This window comes from Melanerpes formicivorus, unplaced genomic scaffold, assembly GCF_026170545.1.
Source record: "Melanerpes formicivorus ecotype bairdi unplaced genomic scaffold, bMelFor1.0.p_v2 SCAF_8, whole genome shotgun sequence".
Lineage (NCBI taxonomy): Eukaryota > Metazoa > Chordata > Aves > Piciformes > Picidae > Melanerpes > Melanerpes formicivorus.
In genome coordinates this window covers 23,933,129-23,953,444 of record NW_027142360.1, presented here as the reverse complement: position 1 = coordinate 23,953,444, position 20,316 = coordinate 23,933,129, and the positions used below count along the sequence as shown (strand labels likewise).

At 43.1% G+C, this 20,316-nt stretch overlaps 1 protein-coding gene across 5 annotated transcripts in view; it reads left to right on the top strand.

The window, feature by feature from the left end:
- Window positions 1-10,628: 10,628 nt before the first annotated feature.
- NR1H4 (nuclear receptor subfamily 1 group H member 4) overlaps window positions 10,629-20,316 on the top strand; it is a 45,967-nt gene continuing 36,279 nt past the window's right edge. For 3 of the 5 annotated variants that reach the window (XM_068142734.1, XM_068142737.1, XM_068142733.1), the window contains exons 1-2: window positions 10,629-10,817; window positions 15,215-15,354. In XM_068142734.1, the coding sequence (XP_067998835.1) occupies window positions 15,270-15,354 (85 nt within the window). In that variant the 5' untranslated portion in view covers window positions 10,629-10,817; window positions 15,215-15,269. Of the gene's footprint in view, window positions 10,818-15,214; window positions 15,355-19,017; window positions 19,067-19,322; window positions 19,501-20,316 lie in introns of those variants that run through there. The other 2 variants (XM_068142736.1, XM_068142735.1) reach the window with 2 other exon arrangements.

The following is a 20,316-nucleotide window of genomic DNA, read 5'->3' as shown; positions in this document are numbered from 1 at the left end:
TGAGGTTGGAAAAGACCTCAGAGATCATCGAGTCCAACCTATCACCCAACACCTCATGACAACTAAACCATGGCTTCAAGTGCCACATCTAATCCTCCTTTGAACACCTCCAGGGATGGTGACTCCACCACCTCCAGGGCAGCACATTCCAGAGGCCAATTACTCTTTCTGTGGAGAATTTTCTCCTCACCTCAAGCCTAAACTTCCCCTGGCACATCTTGAGACTGTGTCCTCTTGTTCTGGTGCTGGTTGCCTGGGAGAAGAGGTATCTCATGGTTAATGCCAGAGGAGAGGCCTATGTTCGGTGAACTTCATTGTAAAGTCCACTTTACACCACAACTGGATTATGCTTTGTCAAACTTCCCTAGAAGATGTAAGAGCTGATGGTTCTTCAGGGCAAACCTTGTCTCATATAGGGAGTGTCACTCTATAGCAGTGATGTTAGGTCTTGTGTAGTTCAAGGTGACAGTCCATCACCTACTTGAATAGCAGCTCTGTCTCATCTTTTAACTCTGAGTTATCTTTCTTGGACTAAATGGAAAGTGGTAAGAGCTGTTATACCCCTCCTTGGCTCTCTTTGGAATGAACTGCATGTGGAGGAAAACTGATGCAGACCTAGGGTTTATCTACACTTCTAGGTTGCTATCTCATATCCAGGAGAAAAAAATCCTCCCTGTTTATAAAGACTGATGTTTCTGCATGCATTTCTACACCCCCCTTCCCCCCCCCCCCCCCCCCCCCCCCCCTCCAATATTTTATTTGGCAGGATGTATTCTTATTGGCTGCATATTAATGAGACACAATCTGAATGAAACAATCACCTTCTAGCATCTAGGCAATTTCCACAGCTACAGCAAGGAATCCCTTCTGTGGTGTTTACATGAGGATGGCTTTCTGGCAGCATGTTGGAGGTCACCGGTCTGATAATGTTAGAACAACGTCAGCTGTACCTAATAATCAAGCTCTCACTCCAATATTTGGTACCTTTGATGCTCCCATCAACTTCTACTGCTGTGTTTATCATAGAGCCATAGAATCACCAAGGTTGGAAAGACCTTTAAAATCATCAAGTCCAACTGTAACCCAACTACCATGACCACTAAACTATATCCTGAAGTACCACATCTACAGCTTCTTGAACACCTCCAGGGATGATCACTCCACCACCTCCCCAGGCAGCCTGTTCCAATGCCTCACCACTCCTGCAGCAAAGAAATTTTTCTTACTATCCAATCTAAACCTCCTCTGGTGCAGCTTATGCCCATTTCCTCTTGTTCCATCACTGGATACCTGGGAGAAGAGACCAACATTGGCATCACTCCAGCTTCCTTTCAGGTAGTCATAGAGAGCAATGAGGTCTCCCCTCAGCCTCTTCTTCTCCAGATTAAACAACCCTAGCTCCCTCAACCACTCCTCATGAAAACATGCTCTGCAAATCCCTCACCAGCCTCCTTGCTGTTCTCTGGACGCCCTCCAGGACCTAAATGTCTTTCTTACACTGAGATATATCACCATCAGTTATTCCAGGGGAAACACTACTGGAAAAAGAGCAAGCCATGATTTTTGCCACTCAGTTGTCAGTGGCATTAATTTCTTTGCTAAGCACGTCACAGAATCACTGAATCAGACCTACACATAGGCACAAACATATGCTTCAGCCAAAAATATTTCATGTGCTGCAGCTAAGGCTCAGCTGTAGTCCTCATGATACCCAGAACAGCAGCTCCCTAGCTACTGATCATTGCTGCAGTCTTGTTTTAATTTTTGAATCCAATTTGAGAGATTAGAAACTGGAATTTAGCTCTCCATGCTACATGGTGGTTGGTTCATGTGAGCTGGGCATGGCTGGGTTAAGTATCTCTGTACATCAAAAAGGTTGGTAGGAGGGCTTCTAATTCTTGCTGGAGCCCACTTCCCTGCTAGTTCCAGCCAGACAAAAGACATTTGCCACTGTGGTAATCAGTTTCTATGTCTAAGAAATACAGCTATGGCTAAAATGGGCTGGTGAAATGTAGAGACTGATCCCACAGGCTCCTGAGGACTTACTCCACCATTGATTAGTAGCCAAAAAAGGGCTGTGTCCTTTATGAGCATTGCACATCCTCCAGGTGGGAAACTCCATTGCTCATGGGAAATACAGTTTTTAAAGGAAGGCTTGTAAATTCAGAGTTATAGCCACAGTCCTCCACTGGCTAGATGAAACTTTAAGGAAATCTTGAGGGGAAAGAAAACCTCTAATTTGGCTCCATATTTGTGAGGAGACAATGCAGAGGAAGGAGCAATGGCTTTTCATTAGAGTCATAGAATCAATAAGGTTGGAAGAGACCTCAAAGATCATCAAGTCCAACCTGTCACCCAAGACCTCATGACTACTAAACCATGGCACCAAGTGCCACATCCAATCCCCTCTTGAAGACTCAGCAGCTTATGCTTATGCTCAGCGTCTTATGCTGCTGAGTAGGTGAATTGCCAGGCTTTGAGCTGATTTTTTGCCCCTTTTCACACGTGTCTCATCCTACACACTTGATTTAGAGCAACAGTTAAAGCCTAAAATTCATGAATTTGTAAGACTCCTGTCCTTGGGAAGGTTTGGCAAGAGGAACAAAACTAGACACATTTTCCATGCATGTCATCTACTCCATCACTATCCTCTAGACAACCTGGGTTTGTTGTGTGCTTTCTGCTGTGGGACGAGACAGCAACACGAAATGCATCTGCCAAGTGAGATTTGAGATAAGGGATCTGCCTTGAGCGGAGGCATCTGCCAATGCAAATGGTTCATATTTTGGGATGTGACCCAATTTTGGACCAAAAAAAAAAGAGTATTCAGACTAGGTTTTGATAAATGAAGCTTTGCTTCAAAGTAAGCCCAAGTTAATACTGCTGTGAGATGAGTAACCTCTCCATTTCCTGATTTGTGGTGGTTAAACCTAATAAACTTTATACTGCGGTGAATTTCTTTCTTCCCAAAAGGGAAGTACTTTGTTCCTTCAGAATGCTGTGATGGAAACTGAAGATTAGGAAAGAAAGGAAAACAAAAGAAAGGAGAATAAACTCATTCTCCCAAGATCTGTTGTTTAACATCCCCTTAATTTTCTTCTTAGTCATCGCTCTTTTCTGTGGTCTTCACATCCCTTTCACTCCTCAGCACCAGCTGTTCTCTAGGTGGGTTCCCCAGTTCAAGAGAGACAGAGACCTGCTGGAGACAATCCAATGGAGAGCCATGAGGATGATTAGGAGACTTGAGCATCTCCCCTGTGAAGAGAGACCGAGATACTTGGGGCTGTTTAGTCTTGAGAAGAGAAGATTGAAAGGGGATCTGACTAATGCCTATAAATATCTGAGGGGTGGGTGTCAGGTGGAGGGGGCCAAGCTCTTTTCAGTGGTGCACAGTAATAAGACAAGGAACAACAGGTACAGGCTTAAACATAGAAGATTTCACCTCAACATGAGGAGAAACTTCTTTACAGTGAGGGTGACAGAGCACTGGAGCAGGCTGCTCAGAGAGGATGTGGAGTCTCCTCCTCTGCAGACTTTCAAAACCTGCCTGGATGCATTCCTATGTGGACTACCCTGGGTGATCCTGCCTTGGCAGGGGGGTTGAACTTTATGATCTCTTGAGGTCCCTTCCAACCTCTAATGAACAGGGATACTGTGATCTGACTGACCTGTATATGAAATAAGGGTCTTCAGCCCAGTTGTCTTTGGTCTCTGTCACTGTGCTCTGTTTCACCTGTTTCTTAATCCCTACCACATGGGTGTTGTCTGCTTGCTTGCTCTTGCTAATTATGGAAGTAGGTACCTCATGCTTGTTTTGTACCTCCATGGGTAAGGATACCATTGTCCTAGGAGAGCTGTGGCCTCTTCAGAGCCCTTTGCTGTGCTGTGCTTAGGAGCTGTGCATCAGTTTCACCAGACATCCTCCCAACATCTTCCATAACAAGGTGGGAAGGCCTCCACCAGCACAATCCTGGCAGATTTTGTTGGGATTAAGGTGAAGGCAGTTGAAAGATAATGTGACATTCTTTCACATTTCTAATTTTGGCAACATCTCAGCTATGTCCAGGGCCCAGTGCTGCCTAATTTCCACATCCTTTAGTTTTTTGTAAGCTAAGTGAAGTCACAAATAGTCTTCAGCTGAACCCATGACATTAACTTTTTAATATCTCAGTTTTCCCACTGTGAACAGAACATGAAGTGTCTGGCCTTGCTGCTGCTACTCTTCTTGCCTGCCACAAGTGACCATAACTGTGTTTGCCCTTTCTTCATATTCTGCTACAGAACAGCCAAAGCTTTGTGAGCTGCTCTACAACAGGGTCCTGAGGCCACTAATAGTCATTAAGAGCCCTGATTTGCCTCACCTGAGACCTCCCACACAGCTTGCTCATGGGCTCAGGATGCTATTTAAGCTCAAAATTGCAAGGCTAGTCTTGGCTTGTGATAAGTTGTAGGTGTGCTTTGTGCTTTCTCTTCATGTCCTGGCTTGCTGCTGGATTTTTCCTGGGAGGTGTCATGTGGGTATCTCCAATCCTGCCTCTTCCTTGCCTCCTGGGTGGCTATCAGGTGGGCACAGGTATTGTGTCTTCAGTGATGTTTTTGAAACTGTCTATTCTTGCTGTTGTTGGCTGATCCCTGGTCCCTATTCACCACCTTGCCTCCACTGGGCCTGTTGCTATCAGCACTCTGGTCCACCCTGTTAGTGTGGCTGTCCTCAACTCTTGGCTTATTTTCCTCCCTGATGTAGAAGGAAGAAGGCAACTTCTTTCAAACTGAGTTCTTCATGATTCCTTGCAGCCAAATCTGATGTTCCTCTTCTCCTAGATGCAATAAGGCAGTGTAATGAGCTTTCAATAATCTAGGTGTGTGATGTTCCCCTGTGCCCTGGGTGGTCGTGGGGGCACGATGGGGCAGCTCCTATGTGCTTTGTGCTGGGTATCTGTTTGAGGTTTGATGCCTGATCTGCAGCCTTCCATCTCAATAAGCAATGAAAGCAGACATCTACCTGCAATGTCTCAGAGCTGAGTAGAGCCCCCTCTAAAAGAGAGTATGGCTTAGAAGGTCAGTAGTGACTCTGATTTGCCAAATGCCATTAGCAGAGGCTCCTGCTGCACCTCTAGTGGCTTACGATGTCTGTTCACATGATGCTTTGACTGCATTCCCTCCCTCATCATGAAGCATATGGTTTTTTATTAGCTATGGGACTGGTTCTTTTGAACATCTTTCTTTTTCCTTGACACCAGGCACAGCATGAGAAACAAGCAGAGGTTTCAAAGTCTGCAGAACAGGTTTACTTAGCGTGCCTATTTTAGCAATTCAAAAGCCCATCTAAAAATATCCCAATATTTATTTGTTAATGCTTCATTCACCACCTTTGACATTTAGTTTAAAAGAACTGCCTATTAGTGAAAGGACAAAGCATTCACTTACTGGAAATAGATCAACATTTCATAATGTTTTTATCTTTCCAAGTATTTACATAAATGAAGGCTAACCCTTCCTGAACTCAATCACTGCCATACTGTATAACATCAAAATGTCAAGAGGAAAAAAAATGGAAAGAATCAAGTATCTATTTACTCCAGGGCTTCCAGGACAGCTTCTTATCAGCTAATACTGTACTGGCATGTTTGACTTGAAGCTGTGATTCTTCTAGGGACTTGGAAACTTTTATCCCCTAGCAGGAGGGGGGGGGGAAAAAAACCCAACAAAATCAAACCTAAGTATGGGACATCAGTGCCTTAATTAGCTTCTCACTTGTAAAGATTTTAATGTGGAATAACCAGAACTTATCCATAGAAAAATACATTTTGTATTTCATTCACAGTTTGAAGTCACCTACAGGGAGGTAGACCAGGTGCCCCAAACTGAAGTTTAGTATCTGGTGCTGTGGCTGATTCCACATAGGCTCAGCTCTCCTCTTGCGCCCTGGAAGGTGGAACAACATATATGCTCTTGCTAGAGCATGTTGGCTAACCATTAACTGCCTGCCATCATTTGGGACAGATTGTTCCATGGTAATTTTACCCTTCCTGACCCCCCACCCCCCCCACACTTTAAATGTGTGAGTGATGAAGACAGAATCTTGGATTTCATCAGGGCACAACACAGGATTGTTGAACAAATTTTGCTCTGTCCAGAAACAGCATTGCTAGAGAGCAACTTACAACAAAGAGGCTCTGATTAATGAGAAACTTATTGAATAAACTAAACTAATCTTAAAAGGGGAGCTACTTCTCTGCTTTGGAACAGCAGGAGAAAAACCAAACCAGCTGCTACAGCTTTTTCTCTGAGATTTTGCACCCATTCCCTTGCTGTTAATTTCTTTTAGCCTGCTCGGAAGCAGCCTTATCTATTAAGATTGCTTAACTACCTTCATGTGATAAAATTTATTGTGTGCTAGTGATAATTTCTTCCAAGAAATGAGAATTCTGGCCTTCAAGAGATGAAAACTTCCTTTATTTGTCACAGTGGTGCCCAGTGATATTTCTGAGAGTACCCAAGAGTAGGACATGGCTGGTCTGAGGAGACAGACCATCACCTGATGTGGTGCAGATGATGCAGGTCTTACAGTGGCCACAAACCAGTGCCTTGGATCAGGAAGTTTTGAGTAGCCAAGGAGGTAAGATGGGGCCCTGATTCCACAGTAATCTCAGAGGATGACATCCCTTAATTGTCCCTAATTTGGGACAGAGAGGCTCCAAGATCAGCAGTCCCATGAAAGTTAGTACTCACTCTGTGTTAGTACTCTTCTGTGTAGCAATCATAAGTAAGGGGTGCTGCAGAGATGAAAGAAAAACTTCAGCTAACTGCTGTTTGGTGGCAATTGTCTACAACTCCCTGAAGGGAGGTTGTAGCCAGGTGGGGGTTGGTCTCTTCTCCCAGGCAAGCAACACCAGAACAAGAGGGGAGAGTCTCGAGCTGCGGCAGGGGAGGTTTAGGCTGGATGTTAGGAAGAAGTTCTTCATAGAGTGGCCATGGGAATGTGCTGCTCAGGGAGGTGGTGGAGTCACCATCACTGAAGGTGCTTAAGAAGAGACTGGATGAGGCACTTGTTCCCATGGTTTAATTGATTAGATGGTGTTGGGTGATAGGTTGAGCTTGATGATCTCAGAGGTCTTTTCCAACCTGGTTAATTCTGTATTCTGTAATCAAGTTGGGAGTGCTTTCTGAGCTGCAACTAATGGTTTGTGCTGAGGCACAGTTTGGTTCAAATGAGCCCTCAGCTGTCTGCAGCACTGCTCATGTTGAGAGCTGTCAGCACAGGGAAAAGAAGTTCTTGAGCACAAACATGTCTCAGTCAAGAAACATGTCCCTTGGCTTAGCAAACAAACCTAAGGTCTCTCACTAGTTGTGGTTTCCACAGTGCTGGAGCTCCTGGCAGCAGAAAAGCAGAAAGTTGCACAGCTCTTGACAAGCTTTTCTGTGCAAAAAAAAGTTGTTTCTGGTCATTTATGTGCCAGGGGAAGCTTAGAGTGGATACTAAGAAAAAGGCATTGGAACGAGTTGCCCAGGGAGGTGGTGGAGTCGCTGTCCCTGAAGATGCAGACATGGCCTTTTGGGACATTGTTTAATGCCCATGGAGGTGTTGGATTTGATGATCTTAGGGGTCTTGTTCAACTGAAACAACTCTGGACCTATGGATAGATTTTAGAACACTTGCTGCTTGCCAGTTACAGAAGAAACCTCAGCTTTGCCTGGAGAAGTTTGTAGCATGTCAGTTTTCTGCAATTAAAATGAAGTAGTAGTATTATATTAGAACTGCATATTATATTTAAACAATTGTATGGAATGCCATCTTAAAGATTTCTTTTCCATTTTTAAATCCCTGATTTTTTGAACCTCTTCTCTTCTCCCTTGATGCTGTGCAGGTAGTCTCTCATAACACTGCAGGAGATGCAGTTGATTGGCTCCAGCTCCTTTCTTTTCAGTTTTCATTTGCACATCAGCCACAACAAAAAGTGGGCACCTGGCTTGGAGCAGAAATGGCACATGCTGTTGCTACAGGCAACATCTCCTTTTGATGAGGTGGATTTTTTTTTATTGTTTCTTTTGCTTTCCTCCAGTGTATTGAAAGTATTGATCAGTGGACAAAGCACCACTTTGCCACTTGCCACCTCATTGTGGTGAAAGGAAGAAGTGTTTTAATGCAACAAATTCCTCAGTGAATAGGGATAATAAATTCAGTTTCCTTTGTGGTGAGCTCTTTGCTGTCTGACAAACACCATCCACACAGAGGAAAATGCCTTTCTTTAGGGCAAGACATCTCTAGGGACTTTGTGCCACCAACCTATCTAGGACTAATGCTGAGGGAGACTGAAAGCTGAAAAAGATTTAAGGTCTTCAGAATTGGAGAAATAGGTTGATGGCTGGACTTGGTGATCTTAGAATTGTTTTCAGTTGGGAAAGACCTCTAGGATTCTAATGTGACATTCAGTGGACTTCTGGGCTCAGCCTCCACTTCTTCACCTGCTAAGGCTCATTGCTGACCTCCAGAAGACCTCCAGAAGACCACAGAGAAGACTTTTTTTTCCCCCTCTCTTGTTTCCTCGGCACCAGTGGAGTGGATACTTTCTGGAAAGCATCAGACAGTGTTGGTATGTTTGGAGTTGTGGAGACCACCTGACCTATCCTTTCCAGGGTGGGATTGTTTTGGAAGACTTCTCCTATTTAGAACTACTTTGTCAGTTTTGCTAAATATGAAGTGTAAACCAGAAATCTCATAATTTACAGTACGAAAATGAGAGAGTCAGAAATGAGGACTGAGAGAACCTCAGCTTTAAATGTACTTATCGTACAGTCAGTGCCTGCTGCAGTGAACTGTGGACATAAAATCCTGAGAACAGTACCCTCGTGGGAGTGCTAGTGTCCAGGGGCAGCCTTATGGCATCATCCTCCCACTGATCTCCTCAGAAAGCCGTCATGCAGTGTGTTTGGCTGGCTACCAGGTGAGTTTGCAAGAGGCAGAACACATGAGAAACACCTTTTATTAATTACATTTTAAAGAGTAAGGTAGAGAGATGCAGTTTCCTTGGCATAAGCTTGTGGATAAGAATACCTTTTTAGTTTTTTCCTCAAACTGGGGGCAAGTGAGGGGAATTTCACTCTTGCTAATTTCAGGACCAGCAGCTGTCACCCTTCTCCTAGAGAGGACTGTTTGCCCAATGCCTGTTTTCTGGAGTAGGAGGTGCAGCTTGTGTCTGTGTGTTCAGTCTTGATCAGACAGTGCAAATGTGTAGAGAAGGACAGAGTATATACCATGTGGCAGACAAACTTACTTACCATGGGTGATGCTGCCTGCTGTTCCCTCTGGCTGCAGTTTGCCTCAATACTACTGCCACATCAACTCATCTTCACTGGATATGTTTAGCAATGCAAAACAGGGAAGTTTTTAACCTTGCTGCATAGATGGGATGTTGAAACAGAACAGTTTGGATTTGTTCCACTTCAAATTTCTCTGCTGGGTAAGTGGGGATGTAGTGGCTCAAGGTCCCCTTGTTGTCAGTGGCGAGAGATCAGCAATTTCAGATGCAGCACAGACCACCTAGGATGTGATTCATCATCTACAGGTGCAAATTTCTCCTTGTGCACTAAAAGCTCATGAGCCTGCTGGGGTTACAGTGAAGAGACTCAGTTTCATGCTTAAAGCTGTATGAGATTGAAACCAAATCACAATGATGTGCTTTGTTAGTGAGGCAGACCAAGGAACCAAACTTTAATGTCCCAACATCCCTGTGATGCTGTAATTTATAGCCCATTCTGCTGCTTCAGTACTCAGTCTAATGTTCAGTTCCCCTAAAAAAAAGTGAGAAGAATAACAGAAATACTTAGAAGTCAAGTCTGTATATTGGAACAACACCTGCACTCCTTGTGTGGGGAAGACAAGGAGGCTGAGAGCATCATCACAGAAATGTTCAGGTTGGAAAAGACCGTCAGGATCATAAAGTCCAACCCACAACCTTGCTCTACAAAGTTCACCCCTAAACCACATCCCCAAGCACCACATCCAAATGACCTTTAAACACATCCAGGATTGGTTACTCAACCACTTCCCTGGGCAGCACATTCCAATGCCTGACCACTTTTGCTGGGAACATTTATTTCCTAATGTCCAGTCTAAACCTATCCAGTTGTAGCCTGAGGCCATTCCCTATGAGAAGAGACCTGCTGTAGTGTGGGGTGTCCCTGCCCATGGCAGAGGGGTTGGAACTAGGTGATCCTTGTGGTCTCTTCCAACCCTGAGTGATACTATGATACCGGCACTAGCCTCTCCACAACATCCTTTCAGGTAGTTGTGGAGATTAATGAGGTCTCCCCTCAGCCTCCTCTTTTCCAAGCTAACCATCCCCAGCTCCTTCAGTTGCTCTTCATCAGATTTATTCTCCAAAAACATGTAGACATGGAGGAAAAGTGTTACAGTCAGCAACAAGGTACTATCTCCCCATTATTTTCTTTCCCAGCAGCTTCCCCTCTGGACCCAGCCAAGATATAAATGAGCATCTCAAGTCTCTGTACTGCTAGGCAAGCTGGGATTCACAACATTTTAATACAGCCTGTGTTTGGAGAGAGTTTCGCAAAGGGAGAATTGTTAATGAGTAATCCTTGTCCATTAGGGCACGGAGCCAATGAGCCCAGGCTTTGATTCATTGTGTTATCACTACAGGCTTCTGCTAAACCTAACAAAAAAAAAACCCACCAAACCAACCCACCAACCAACACAAAACAAACCAAAAATGTTCCTGTGTGAGAATCACTGGGATACTGAGCTGAGTGCACAACTGCCTTGCATCCTGCCATCCGCAGCCTTCCAGGAAAGAACAGTAAGTAGCAATTCCTTCACCAGATAGCTCTGGCTGCTGTGTGCTGTGCAGACAGCTTCCTCACTTGAATTATTTAGATGTTAATGCATTGGGCTTTTTTTGATCAAAAAGATTTGTTCAAGCTAGTATTTTTATTGAGGGATGACAGAAGAAGTAATTTCACCTACAAAACTGACAGAGTAACAGGAATTCTCCTGTGGGGGTGGTGGTGGGGGAAATGTTAAGGTCATGAAAAATACTGGCAACATTGGGATTTGTCTTTAAAAAGCTGGCTTCTGTGTGCCACTGGAGGAGAAAGCATAACTTTGACAATGAGTTTGCCCTGCACTAACACTTAGTTATATGCATCTGCTGGGGAAATTGTCCTGGTTTGTTAATTATCTTAATTCCTTTAAGATCATAAAAAAAGGTTTAGATGTGGTTAGTGGGAGGACAGAGGACAATCCCCCAGGGGAATAGTTCTATTGGTTCTCTGAAACTTCTTTGACAGTTCTGTGTACAGATTTCAGGTGCACCCTCCAAAGTCCAGGGCTTTAATGCTTATTTCACATAACTAGCAGAAGTGGAAAGGAATTTCATGTTTCAGGTGGTTTACTATTTGAATCAATCAAGGAATTGTTTCTTGTGAATGTTCCAGCTAGCCATTTAGCTTTGGAAAACTTGAATTGTAGTAGGACACATTTGGCTTTGGTTATTTTTAGTACAGAGAACCTAGGGATCTCAAACTAGACTGCGATCCCACTAGGCTAGGTGGGAGACCAAAAGCAGTTTAATAATGGAGGCCTTGCAGTTTCATCAAGTGAGACAGGGGGAAAATAGCTGGAGGAAGGAAGACATGGGGAAATAATGTTCAGCAGGTCATCCCAGGGAGTTGAGCACTGGCCCCACTCTTCAAAGCTTACCTACAGAAACGCCATTGAGGTTTCTGGTAGAGGTTTCAGTTCTACTTGTGACTACTTAGACGGTTTTGGGTTGGTTTTGTGTGTGTGGTTGTTTGGGGATTTCCTTCTTTGGAATGAATGTGTAGGAATATTCTGTATTTTTCCCTCTGTGTCTTTCCTCCTCTAATTTTTAGATGTCATGTTGAAAAATCTAAGCAGTAGATTTCAAACACAGTAACCCCAGTCCTGCCTCTAGCTCTCTAAGTCACTCCTGTTGTAGCTTGTGTTTGGTGTCAGTTTCTGTGTAGCTGCCTCTGCATGTCAAAATGATCTAGCAGCAAAAGGAGCACAAACCTTCCTAGTGCTTTCATGTCTCTTTGATACACTTTAAAACAAGCAAGCAAGCAAATAAAAAAGCCTCTCAAATAAGTGAGGCACTGCATTAAAAAAATCCTGCATAAAGGGCTATGAGGCCAGATCAAAAGCCTGTGAACTAGAGGGGAACCTTCCCATTGATGTTAACAGTGTTTGGAGCAGACCATAGATTAATGATGTTAGTGAAATTTCTCTTTGAGTAATTAGCGGCCAGATGTGTAAAGAACAGGACAATACTACCAGACAGAAAGAGGGACATGTACCTCACTAATGCTTGTGAAAGCTTTTCACAGTGCTTTGATTAGATCTTCCTTTACTGAGTAATTAAAACAGATTCAACTGTTGTTCTGAAGGAAGAAACCAATCAGACTGTCATGGTGCTTTCCTGATGCTCACAGGTAGTTTTGCTTTACCTGAAAGTACGGGCTTGTGACTGGATGGGGTGCTTGGTGCCATGGTTTAGTTGATTAGATGGAGTTGGGTGACAGGTTAGACTCGATCTCAAAGGTCTTTTCCAGCCTGGTTAATTCTATTCTATTTCATTAAGCAGCTTGGTTTTGCTTTTACAGAAGCCAGGAGAAGCTTCACTACTGAGCACAGCAGGGTCAGAGGCTGTCTGCTGATGAGAGTCCACACTAAATCAAAAACCTTTCCTTGGATGCATATGGTGTGTTTACATAGCTTGGTGGGCTCCCATGAACATGCAGCCCCCAGGAAAGCTGAACAACCATGCTTCTGTACATATGGCATCCTGGGGTGCATCAAGAAGAATGTGGCAAGCAGGTTGAGGGAGGCAATCCTCTACTCTGCCCTAGTGAGGCCTCATTGGGAAAGCTGTGGCCAGTTCTGGGCTTCCTGGTTCAAGAGGGACAGAGACTTGCTGGAGAGGGTACAGAACAGGACTACAAAGATGATTAGGGGACTGGAATGTCTCTTATGAGGAAAGAATGAGAGAATTTGGTCTTAGTCTGGAAAAGAGAAGGCTGAGGAGGGGATCTCATAAATACCTACAAATACTTGAAGGGTGGGTTTCAGGAGGATGGGACTAGTCTTTTGCAGTGGTGCCCAGTGACAGGACAAGGGGTAACAAGCACAAACTTGAACAGAAGAAGCTCCATCTGAACATGAGGAGAAATTTATTTATGGGTGCTGGAGCACTGTAAGAGGCTGCCCGGAGAAGTGGTGGATTCTCTACCTCTGGAACCATTCAAAACCTACCTGGATGTGTTCTTGTGTGGCCTCTAGGTGAACCTGCCTTGGCAGGGGGGGTTGGACTCCATCTCCAGAGGTCCCTTCCAACCCTATCTTCTGTGATCCTGTGATACAGTGAACAAACAAGATACATAGTAATACACCACTCCATTTTATCAGTTAACATAGAATACATCAGCATTCACTGATTGGCTGTTCTGAAGTATGGTAAAGGATATATTTAATGATTTTATGTTGTTCAGGTCTCTTAAGATGCAACTGATGAAAAGAAACTCAGGCAACTGGACTTACATTGTGAAGGGCTGCAAGAGGAACCACTTGCAAATGCTCTGTCATGGGCAGTTCATGCAGAAATGGACTGTCAGGACTTGTAAGCCCTCTGCAGCCATGTGGGCAGCTCCATCTCTTAAGACCAGCAAATACCTTACCCAGCAAATGTGGTAGTGAGGCAGTGAAAGGGTTGTGAGCCTGCTGGGGTGCCTGGGCTGGCTGACAGCCCCCATCCAAAGATATGTGGAGTCTCTGCTGTTGCAAAACTGTTTTCTGTGCTAGATTTGAAATTGTGTTTACATGTTGTTTGCCACAGGAACCCTATCTGGTCTGTGATAGAAGTAGCTTTTGACATTTCTGAGTAAACTGTTTAAATTAGCTGTGGGCAGACACTAGAGATGCATCAGTCTAATTAGAGGGCTTTTGTTTATTTTAAGAAAGAACTTAATGAATCCTTAGGACAAATCTGAATATAATTACACAGTGTGCTTGCCACTCTCTCAAGCTACTTCTCAGCCTGCTCAGCACTGGGGCCTCCTGCTGCATTCATGTTTTTGTCAGATGACTTCAGTTTTGCTTGAGAAACATGCTGAGCTGGGAAGCAGGCTCAGCTATAACTCTCAAATGCCTTCAATGAGTGGATACAGAGTCCTATGGGAATAAAACTGAATAAAGCATTAAGACTACAAACCAAAGACAAAAAGATTTCTGGCAACTTAATGCAGAATCTTCGTGGTGTCTGCATAGACTCTTGAGGCACCTCCTTATTGGAGCTGTATGATCTGTTGCTGAAGGTCCTGCCTCAAATGCGATCTCGAGTTGCCCTGTCCCACCCATGTGAGACAGATTTGGGCAAAGGAGCTTCTTGCATAGCTTCCTCCTTGATGGTGCTGCTCTAGCCATAATCTCTGCATGAGTAGGTGGTTATGGCAGGTCTGTTGCCTCTTATCTAATAGTCTAGCAGTTGGAGCAGCTTTCATCTCTTGATGAAAAGTGACCCTGTACCTTCTCCTTCCTGCTTCATCTGACCTCATAGGAAAGTGGAGTAGTGAGCAGGCATGAGCATCTCCCAACTGAGAGTTGGGCAGCTGCTTGATACTACAAAGGGAGGGAGTGTGCAAGCTTGGACACTAGACCAAGGTTTGCTTTCTGGTGTTGCCATTGTTTATCTTGTTCAGACTGTAATTACTGAAGGCAAGATAAAGAGCCAGTTGCTGGAAATTAAGCTCAAGTTTCCTGACTTAGTTCTTCTGGCCTAACCATAGCCTTAAACTTTTCCTGTAAGTGAAAACAATGAAAGGGTGATGGGGGGGGGAACCCAAACCAGTGCAAACAATTGGTGTTCCCTGGAAAGGAGGGGGAGGAGGGAGGGCTGGGTAGCACACCCTCAGCAGGTCAGATTAGAGCTTCAGTCTGTGAATAGTTGAATAAGGTTGAGGATAAAATGCCCCTTAGTTTTAAATGAACAGCAGAAGCATGGCAAATAAAATACACCACAGCAAGGAAAAATCAAACAAACTAGATGCAGCATCTTATTTAAAGGCTGAATGAGGCACTGTAAGCCACAGCTGGACAGTAAATATTGACACAACCTTCTGAATATGCCTTACAATATGTATCTTGTTTTAAATACTCTTTATTTTGCTTTATATCTTTCAGGCTCTCCTTTCAATCTATTTCTTAATTAGCCTATTCCCCCGAAACTGAAGAATAAATGGGATCTGAAATGAATTTAATAGGACCTCACCAACTAGCCACTGCTGATGGATTTTCTCTTGCTGAAGGTCCTCATTTGTTTGGTAAGTCATCAAACTAGGTCCATATAGCAAGTCACCTGTTACTCAGAAACCTCAAGAGAGTGAAGTGAAACCTCAAGTCAAGGACACGTGGTTGACATGTGCCAACCATCTTAAATGTTTAGTACCTATGGTAGCAATAACAAATAATGTGTCTGTGGTTTTAATGTAATCCTGTATGCTATTGCTCTCACCACTGCCTCTCAGCAGAACTTGTAGGCTGTTTTGATCACCATTTATCACCTGAAACCATTAAGCAGAGACAGACTTTTATAGGTAGGCTGGATGTTATCTTCATGTGAGTCCCCTAAATCAAGCTGAATAGATATCTTTTCAGTTCATTTGTGATGAAATTCTACTGCAATCTGTTTGCATTGCCATCTTATGCAAATTCATGAAAGCAATTTCACCTAAATGGAAAACATTGTCTTATTAAGACTATTAATAGCCTATTCTCTTAACCTCAATGCACAAGAAAATTCATGCTGCAGGCTGGAAAATTGTCCTTGCTCCAGCTCCATGGAAATCCTCAAGGCTAAGCATGGGTTTGTTAATGAATTCTTGGTCAATATTTTATAAGCATGGAAAAGCTATCTTCTGTTATATGTACTGCTAAGGAAAAAGAAGAGGAGTAATACATCTTCTAGCCTTTTGGCAGCAGAAGGGGCTTCATTAAGTGAAATGATGCATTCAGAGCCTCATGCACAATAGAGACCCCCACAGAAAGCTGCCATACTTCAGAAGTTTCCAGTCCAAATAAGACCAGAATTCTGACTTTTTTTAGTGCTGGAAAAATTAAAACCATAACCATTTCATCTGTCTGAAGCTAGAATTGTAGCTCAGGCATGGAAGGACTCTAACACTCAGAGCCATTCCTGTGGCAGAACTCTTTGATGTTGGGAGCATCTCTCCAAATCAGACTTGTGTCCATCTCCTGGCTCCATACAGCAAAGCTAAAGCACTATCACTACTGATAAGCAAAACTCTTTGCATTAGTCTGTGTTATTGTGGGGTTTCCCCCCTAAATATGTTGGGGTTTGGTGGGGGAAATGTTTTAACATATATGTAAATAGCTAAACCACTTCCTTGTTACCTGTTAATTCTAGTGTCAGGCCATGAGGAGAACAATGCTTATACCTAGGGTGCCAAATATTTTAGTCAGTCTTCCCCTTAGAAGTCCTACATAAGTGAACTGCTTCACATTTTTAACATTACCCCTCCCAATATCTACTTTCTCCTAGTTGTTTCATTGTGTTTTACCTGACCATTACTGCTTAAAAATAAGGGAGCATGTTCATCTAAAATGCTTTCCCTTCACACTGAAATATTACTCAGAAATGGGGAGTTCTTCAGTGCAGGGATTCTCTCCCATAATAGGTATTCAGAGCTTAGCACAATGAAGATTTAATTCAAGCTGACATTTCTGTAACAGAAAGGAATGATGTATTAAGGGGTTGAATCTGGGCTTCCATTAGGAAGCAAGCTTAGTGCACTCCATGCTTCACTTAAGCGGACTGCTGCTTTCTATGGCCACTTGGTCCTGTTTTGTGGGATGTCACTCAAGTCTTGGAAGGTAACTCTTGACAAATTTGGTGTCTTTCCACTTTATAGCTAGGGAAGAAAAGCCCATCAGATATAATATGTAACTGAGTCCACAGAGAGACTTGCTCATTGTGAAAATACGACTCTGTCTCCTCAAAATGCCTGCAGGGAATGGGTTGGCTTCTTCATTTTCTATTTGTAAATTACTTGCATCTTTTCAATGCTCAGTTCTGGCAGGTATGAACCCAAAAAGCAGGAGGGAAGCCTTTATTTTTAAATGACCCTTAGAATATGCATGGATGCTAGGACTTCTCACAGATCACAGCTCTGATGTAATACAGATCAGAAATTGCCTCAGCCCTTCCATCTAGCTTATCCACATCCCTCTGCAGTGCTTTCCTACCCTCAAGCAGATCAACACTCCCCTTCAATTTAGAGGAGTCTGCAAACTCTAAGTATTTTTTTTTATGACAGTGTTTTCTTGTGATGTGACATCAAAATACAACAAGGTAAAAAAAGCCATCCTTATTGTACATGTCACTAGCTGAGAACGATGCTTTTGGGGTGAATGAGCACTCTGGAAAATCAAAGTAGGCAAGGAAGAATAAACCAGAAAATGGCATGTACTGAAGGGAAAGAGAGAGAAATATTTCCAAACTGGTCTTAAATGAAATGCCACTGAAAATTGTTGCAAGGAAGACAGCAGTGCCTAAAGTGAGTTAGAAAGGCTGACTCCTTTGAGATAAATTTGTATTTGCTCTAGTTATGCTTTTATTTAAAACCCCAAGTACTAGGATTAAGTGTCCAAATGGATTAAACAGCTCCAGGATCATAGGATATGTTAAATAACTACATGTCTTTAGGACCACCTGGCAGATGATGCAACATCTGGCTTTATTCCTGTAGAGAAGATAATTAGGCCAGTAACAGACCCCCAGATCAAAGGGAAACAAAACAACACAAATTAAAACAGAACATTGACCATGCATAAGGACCATGAAGAGAGCCAAACCAGAGTGGCAATATGAGAAAAAATAATTCAGCCAGAAGGAATGCAGATGAACAGGGCTCTGAGAGCGAAGGTTGAACCACCAAGCAAGGCAAAATCAAAATGCATTTGTGTGATGCTTGCTTTTGTGCACGTGAGAGTCATGTGTGGACCATAGCTTAGAAAGGAGATCCTTTCATGAAATAAGGGTTGTCTTGCAGTCTGGAACTTAATTCTCTGCCTATTTGTTTCCAGGTGTGATTCTTAGACATCCCTTTGGTCACAAATGGGATGTTGGGTCTCAGTGGGCTCATCCACAGTGCTGAATGAAAGAGGATGAAACTGAGACACACAGTACCTTTAACTGTGCATCTTAACGCTGCTTAACTGTAGGACGGGGGGCTGTTCCCAAAAAGGCATCAAGCGCACAACTGCAGTAGGTTTAGGTCCTTTGACCCTGCACTGTCCCCTAACACTCAGTGGAGTTTGTATCTTCCTGCCTTAGCTGCCATTAAGCCAAGGTATGCCACACAATCTTCTGGCTTCATGGAGTTCAAGAATGGCTTATGTTGGAAGGGATCTCCCTGCCATTGACAGGGATGCCTCAACTAGATTTGGCTGCTCAAGGCCTCATCCAACCTACCCTTGAACACTCCCAGGGAGGAGGCATCCACAACCTTTCTGGGCAACCTACTCCAGATTCTCACCACCCTTCTTCCTAAGAACTTCTTCCTGAGATCCAGTCTAAACCTACTCTCCCTCAGCTTAAAACCATCCCCCCTTGTCCTACTGCTAGGCACTCTTATGAAAGATCCCTCTCCAGACTTCATATAGGCTCCCTGGAGTAGCATCTAGCACACCCCTCAATGTTACAGAAGCTGTGAACTGAAGTGACCTATACTAATAATTTCTGAGAGCCAGAAGAAAGCTGCCTGGGCCCAGAAAAGTGAAGTCTGAAACACAGTGCAGATTCCTTCTGCCTGATTTAGAGAGGTAGTTACCCCTATGCCACACAGAGGAGAATTGGTACTTGACATTTGACCCTGGGGCAAGGACACCTCACTGGCACAATTGTATCTTGTCATACAGGTGATGTCCAGTATGGCCTGAGCTCTTTGGACTTTTCTGGGGTTTTTGAGAGTACAATACTTCTGTGCTTAAAAAACCATCTGTTAATCCAGTCAGGTAGGACATGCTTCTTGTGATAATTGAATCCATTACACAGAATCACCTGGCGTCACTAAAAACATATTGATGAAATCATTGTAAACAAACCACAATGGCTGGGCTACTTGGAGGCAACCCCTTGAATGGCAACCAAATTTTACCCAGGTAAATCCACACTGGGAATGGACATTGCTATTGTTTCAGACATTTACAAACAAGTTTCTCTGCAATGAGGTTAATCAGTAAACTATATAACCTCTGGCCTGTATCGCTCCTTTGCTAGTCTTCAAGAAAGCTCTCAGAGTAAAGAAGTTAACAGGATACAGACAAAGCAGAACTAAGAAGTTTTATGTAGTCTATAGGGGAAAAAGAAAAAGAGAAAGCAAGGAGGACTGGGTACCTTAAGGAGAGTATTTTCCTTCAGGAAATGGTCAGACTGAAGACAGCCTAAGGTAGGATATTGCTGTGTTCTTGCTTGGATGTGTTTGCTATCTATTCTTTCTTGAAACTGTAGGATGCTGAAAGGTTATCTAAACCAAATGATCTTTAAAGATCTTCAAATAATCTGTTTGGAATTAAATCAGGACTTTAGCAGTTATGCTTTGGTTTTCAAATTACTTCAATTGTGTCCTTACTCCTTTAAATTCCTTTGTGAATAGCTGACAGGGATTCATATTTTAAACCTGCTTAGAAGCTGTTTTTCCTCTTTAATTAGCTTTATGTTAGTGGAACAATAACTTTTACATTAAAATGTGATCTCCTTTTAATTCCTGCAATATTGGGAATAAAACTACTTTCAGTCTGCACGTAACCTCAGCATAATTCTCCAAACTGAAAGCACTTCCTTTAGTTCCCACAGGGAAAATCTTTACATTTCTCCAAGTGGCTAAGCCAGACAGATAATTTTGGTTTATGTCTCATGTAAAATACTCTCTGCAAAATGTAAAGGAACCAAAGCAAAACTCTCCAATGAGTTACAGTTTAAAGTGCTATTGTGGAAAAAATATTGGCAACATGATGGCCACGTCACTGGTGTGGAGGTTTTACTTACTTTGATGTTAGGAAGCTTTCCAGGTTTCTGGAAAGTGGGGGGTTTAATCAAATGAAAAATAATTTAAAACATAAAAAACCTCAATATTTTATTTTCAAAAGACAATCTGAAATGGAACAAAAAGTAGAAATGGGTAGATTCAGGTTGGATGTTAGGAAGAAGTTCTTCCCCAGGAGGGTAGGTAGATTCAGATTGGATGTTAGGAAGAAGTTTTTCC